The sequence below is a fragment of the Ailuropoda melanoleuca genome, chromosome 4 (genome assembly GCF_002007445.2).
Source record: "Ailuropoda melanoleuca isolate Jingjing chromosome 4, ASM200744v2, whole genome shotgun sequence".
In the NCBI taxonomy this organism is placed as follows: Eukaryota; Metazoa; Chordata; class Mammalia; order Carnivora; family Ursidae; genus Ailuropoda; species Ailuropoda melanoleuca.
Window position 1 is genome coordinate 109,180,275 of NC_048221.1, and position 6,000 is coordinate 109,186,274.

Consider the following 6,000-nt stretch of genomic DNA (forward strand, 5'->3'; position numbering starts at 1 on the left):
CCCACCCCTACTTCAGATACCAGTCACAAGCCCCAGGCTGTTACCTGTGCTTCTAACCAACCAGCTACAGAGTGGAGGTTCCAACCACCTCTGCCTTGGGTTTGATTAATTTGCTAGAGTAACTCACAGAACTCATGGAAACACTTACTTACATTTACCAGTTTACTAAAGGATATGATAAAGGTTACGAATCAACAGCCGGATGAAGAGATACAGAGGGCAAGGGCCCAAACAAAGGAGCTTCTGTCCTCATGGAGTTTGGTGGTGTTTGGTGACACACAGAAGCATTCTGCTTCCCCAAGTGTAGAAGGTCTCTGAAAGAAAAGGACCAGTAAGCTGCCCTCTTGGGTTTATATGGAGGCTTCATTACATAGTCATGACTGACTAAGTCTTTACCCATTGGTCGGTCAACCTTCAGCTCCTCTCCTCGACTGAGGTTCGGGGGGAAGGTTGGGGGGGAAGGTTGGGGGGGTGGGCTGAAAGTTCCAACCTTCTAATCACATAGTTGGTTCTCCTGGAAACCAGCCCCATCCTTAGGTGCTTTCCAAAAGTCCCTTCATAAACACAATAAAAGATACCTTTACCATTCTCCTCATTTTCTCAAGGAAATTCCAAAGGTTTTGTGAACTGTAAGACAGAATCAGCATAGGAAGACCAAATATATATGAGAAATATACTTTAGTCATCCAAAAGATCAAATATATATATATAGTTCTTATCCATGAGAGTGGATCCTGGGTTTTGACCATCAAGGCATCTTCTGAAGTCACAACCCACTCTCAGAAGAAAAACATATTCTAAAATAGGGTTCTATATCTCCCTTCCTACATATCAACTTTATTCTTAATATTCCATGGTCCCTTAAAACACTCAGCTTTCTGTAACTGTTCTAATTATAAATCTCCAATCTTATATGATGTTTCAGCAATACATCTAATACTGCTACTCTAAATTGCTCTAAATTCCCAGGGGAAGGAAGATATATGCGTATCTGTGATTACTTGTATTTGTCAAATGGACAGAACCTAGAGAAAAATAATCATTTTTCTTTTCTAAACAGAACACTAACTTTGATATTATGTGACAACCCAAGAGAGTTCAGGAATTAAGTGGAGAACTTTATGACATTATAGGATAGTGGAAGTCAGAGAAACACAAAGACAAGGAAGCATATTTGTTTTCTCATTTTACAAATCAGGAAACTGATAGCCAGATTAAGAGTTTGAGTCCTGGGTCACCTGGGCAACTCAGTTGGTTAAGCATCTGACTCTTGATTTCAGCTCAGATCATGATCTCAGGGTTGTGAGAGCCCTGCGTTGGGCTCTACGCCTGCTTAAGATTCTCTCTGTCCCTCTCCCTCTGTCTTTCACCCCACCCCCTCTAAAAAAAGAAGAAGAAGAAGAAGACGAGTTTGAATCATTTGCCCATTTGTTGCTCATTGGGAAAGTTGAGGTTGGAGCTCCTCCCCTGATGTGGCCTGGCGTCCCTCCTCCAGTAAGTTTGGAGATTATGATATTGAAATAACAAGTCACTGAAAACCCAAATAAAAATACTTTATCTATTGGCCTTCCTAAAAATTTAGAGAATCTATCAATTTACATAGTTAGAGATTTAATATTGAAATTAGCAGATAAATTCGAGTTTTAAAGAAAGAGAAAGTTGTAACTGCACATTCCTGCCCCTGAAGAAGGAAAGGTGTCTTTTACACATAACTAGACCTGCTGTTCCCAAAAGGCCCAATTACTATCATGATCACGTACAAATTCCTTAATTTAGCATTCAAGATTTGACATCAAAGTATCAAACCACTCTTTCAAAAAGAATCTCCACTACTCATTAACAGTTCTCCAGGGTGATCCTTCAGTAACCCTGTTTACACCAAGAATGACCTCCTCCAGGCTCTCCCCCAGTCCTGTCTCCTTTGACCCCTTCTGCTCCTTTCCTTGGCTTTAGAGTTTGTCCCCACCTCACCCTCACCCCACTACCAACTAGGCTGTGAGCCACTCCTGAGTCAAGGAAAGGACCCCAGACCGTGTAGCTGGCACTCTTCGCTGACACCCCCAGCCCTCCTCTGCTGGGCTATGGCTAATGTGGGCAATGCCCCAGAGCTCTTCTTTATTCTTTGTAATAGAATCTGCCCTGGGCAGATCACCACTATGGAAGAAAAAGTCTAACCCAACAAAAAACCTAAACCTTGTGTGCAGGTGTCATGAGAAACTTTCAAAGCCACTATTTAAAAAATGCTACGACAGCAAGGGAGAGATCCACCCCTCTTCAAGGCCCAATTCAAGCTCCACCTTCTTCATTAAGTTTAATGTGACAGACAGGCCCTATTTCCCCTCCCTCGTCTGGATGCCCTAACAGATAATCTGAACACTAACGTGGCACATAATACACGTGTACACCACCTTTCAATAGTTTTCTATGACTGCATCTACATCTCCCAGACAAAGCCACTAGCTTCTTAAGGAAGGATCTGTTTGAGTTAGATAAGGCTGTAGATATAAATCCAATGATATCTGGTATATGGTGGATGCTCAGTCAACATTTCCTAATTGATGACTGAGCCGCTATCAGACCCAAGTTGAAAACCTCAAAGAGTACAACAATCTGTTAATTCCTGTGATGGTTAGTAGAACCTAACATTTGTCTGAAGACCCCAGAGTGAGCACCCTCTCTGTTCTAAGTACTACAGATTGGATTCTTGTGTAGATTCAAACTGGTCAGCACTCTGGAAGGAATTCTGGACTGTGAGAGCATCAGGATTTCCAAAAGATGCTATTTTTTTTTCAGGTATTTAACTTAAGAGCCCTAAGGGAGCAAAGGGCCCGAAGAGAGCAAACACCCACACAGCTTCTGCAAAAGGAAGGTAATCACATTAATAGCTCTTGGTATTTTACTTGCATTGTTATGTGACTTTTGAAACAACCTGGAGAGGTAGAATGGGAAGTCATTAAAGTCCAAGGGGCAGAGAAGACGAGGCTGATTCTTTTCCAACTCACTTTTAGGCAGGAAGCATCAGCATATTACATATTTCTTCTTAGACATCTGGACTCCTTCACAAAGAGGTCTCTTCATTTGTAATTCCTGAGAACTTGGGTCTCCAGAGCTCCTAGTTCCAGAGAAGATGCTGAAAGTTTCCTTGTTGGCATTCTACAGTCGATGCATCCAAACTCTTCCATTCTTATTTTAATTGACATTTGGATGTAGGAACAGCCCCCAGAACCTTGAGCCCTCCTCTGCTCTGCGGCACCCATACAGCCTTTCAGATGAGTTAAATCAAACCCAGAGGTCTGCAAGGGTACTAACCCATCATCTTCATACGCCATATATCATCTACATAACCAGCCCTGAAGTGCCTACCGACGCGCTCTCACATTGCAGTCACTAAGCCAAAATCCTAAGACTCCCTCTCTGCGCGGTACTTCAAAACCCAGCCGGCATTTAGCCGGCCGGGAACTTACGGTTCGATTGAGGACAGCGGGGGAAGTGGGAGGAACTAGCGGTGCGCGGGAGGGAGGCGGGACAAATGTCTCCCAGCAACCGTCCCGGCGATTGGCCAGCCCGTCTGCAGCCGAGGCCAATGGCCAGGCGCCTTGCGAACGCTCGTTGCGCCGAGTGCGGCTGCGCGGGAGATTCAAATCTGCGGCGGCTCCTCGCCGGTGGCGCGGGTGGGCTGTTGCTGGCCCGCGTCCTCTAGCCATGGATAACCCGGAAAATGTCTTTCAGTAAGTGTCGGTCCGGTGGGATGGGGACGAGGCGGGGGCGCAGTCTCCGGCTGCGGACCGAGGAGGGGGCTGGGGTACCTAGGATTCGGGGTCTGCAGGTCCCCGCCCGGACCGGCCACAGTCCTGCCTCCTTTTGCCCCTCCTGCCCCTTTCCGTGGCTTTGGTGTGTTTCCTCCCCGCCCTCACTCCCACCCACTAGGCTGTGGGCCACTCGTGGGTCGTGGAAAGGACCCCCGACCGTGTAGCTGGCGCTGTCCGCTGAGACCCCGGCCCTCGATCTCCGGGCTGCGACCACGGTGGCAGTTTAGGGGGATTTGGCCAATTCGCGAGGCCCTCGGAGTTCTCGGTTCCTTCTGTAAGGAGCCCGCTCTGCGCAGATCGTCGCCGTGGGAGAAAAAAGTCTAACCCAAGAAAACCCCTAAGCCTTGCGTGTAGGTTTCATGAGAAAGTTTCATAGCCACTTAATTTTAAAAAAAAAACAATTCTATTACAGTAAGGAGAGAACTTAAAATAGCTCTTACCCATAATCCCACAATCAATTTGAAAAGAAGTCTTTGAATAACGTGAACTTTAAAAAAAGCTATGCTACTGTCATTTATGTTAACCTGCTAACAATTTCTTACATTTCCACACCTTTGTTTTATGACTTTGAGGTAATTTATCTAGATTGTTTCAAAAGCATTTTAAAACAGTTCAGTCATATGTGACAAAATAAAACTGGTTAATTTTTTATCAGCACCAGGGTAATTTACTCTCTTGGGGAGCAGAAGACTGAGATCATTAAGTACAGCTAAAGCAAAAACCTGTTTGCTTTAAGATTTCTCTGGCCTTCAATTTAGCCAGCAAACTATTTCACTTCTAAAAGCTTGTTTTCCCCCATTTTAAAAGAGAAATCAGGTATTTCTAACCTTATTTTTGACTTGTAAGGACGAATTTGCTCTAGTGAACTGGATGTTTTTAGTATTCATTTACAGTGTATTCAGACCATTTTACTAGGGAGATGTAGTTGGTATTGGAGTGTGAAATGTTTATTTGGAGCAGCCTATTATTAATACGTATTTTGGGAAAGCACGCTCACCTGTGAGGCATGGGAAGGATATTAAGATTTAGGAGCAACTACTTTTTTATTTTTAAAAATAAATAATACATTTATTTGGTTTTTAAAAAAGATTTAGAAAAGTATTCACTGAGATTTATTATGGCTGTCTACTGTCCCACGCCCTGATATGTAACCATTTTTCTAGTTTATTTTTCAAATGTTTCTTTTTTCAGATATATTTATATTATAATAATACATTAGTATATCTATATATGCATGCATATATGTGTGTATATCGATGGGTGTGTATGTATAAGTGTGTACAACCCCGTCCTTTATTTCATGTAATGTGTAGCAGAGCATATATACACTGCTTTTCTTGTTTAACAGTACCTTTGGAGATCTCTATCGTATATAGAACTCTTTCTCAATCTATTTTACAACTGCATATTTCATGTACCATAATTGATCTAAAAAGTCCCCCATTGATGGATCTTTGGGTTATTGACTGTCTTTTGCTAAATAGAGCTGCAGTGAAAAATCTCGTACATGTGGCAATTTGCACATACACAAACATATCTGTTTTCTAGATTCCCAGAAGTAGATTTGCTAAACCAAAAGTAAATCCATCTGTAATTTTGGCAGATATTACGGGTTCTCTTGGCAGGGGTCAAGAGCACTCTTACCTGCAGGCAAGATGGAGAGTGTCTGTTTCCCATTGCTTCATCTATATACTTTTGTCACATTTTTTTAGTTTTGCCAATCTGGTAAGTGAGAAACTATATCTGACTGAGGTGAATTTCTCTTATGAGAGAGGTTGAGTATGTTCCTGTGGAATGCCTTTTATTTTATTGTTTTTCCCCCCAATTTCTAAAAGCTCTGTTTTTTTTTATACCAGTTTATTATATCTGTTTTGACTCTGTTTCGTGTTGTGTTTATTTGACATGTAGAAGCTTTTTATTTATATATAGTTTACTTAATGAGCTTTTCTTTTGTGGCTTCTAGATTTTGAGTCACAGGAAACATTGATTGCATTGGTATAATGATATGATAGCCAGAAGTATTGCTTTGAAGGCCTTTTTTCAAAAAATCATGTGATTTCTCTGATAGAAAACCTGAAGTCTTTCTTAGCTTGACTCTCTCATATGCAGTAAGCAATCCCATAGGCAAGTCCCATTGTTTCTTTCTCCAAAACACCCCAAATTCCGTACTTGCTCTGTCCCCCCCCCCCCC

The 6,000-nt window shown here is 42.5% G+C and overlaps 2 protein-coding genes across 11 annotated transcripts in view; one reads left to right on the plus strand and one right to left on the minus strand.

The window, feature by feature from the left end:
• Positions 1-3,471, minus strand: part of ACOXL (acyl-CoA oxidase like) — a 354,068-nt gene extending 350,597 nt beyond the window's left edge. For all 9 annotated transcript variants that reach the window (XM_034659541.1, XM_034659540.1, XM_034659539.1 and 6 more), the window contains exon 1: positions 3,003-3,471. The gene's annotated coding sequence lies outside the window, so the exon portion shown is untranslated. The remainder of the gene's footprint in view (positions 1-3,002) is intronic.
• A 157-nt stretch (positions 3,472-3,628) lies between these two features.
• Positions 3,629-6,000, plus strand: part of BUB1 (BUB1 mitotic checkpoint serine/threonine kinase) — a 41,070-nt gene continuing 38,698 nt past the window's right edge. For both annotated transcript variants that reach the window (XM_034659552.1, XM_011234539.3), the window contains exon 1: positions 3,629-3,728. In XM_034659552.1, the coding sequence (XP_034515443.1) occupies positions 3,703-3,728 (26 nt within the window). In that variant the 5' untranslated portion in view covers positions 3,629-3,702. The remainder of the gene's footprint in view (positions 3,729-6,000) is intronic.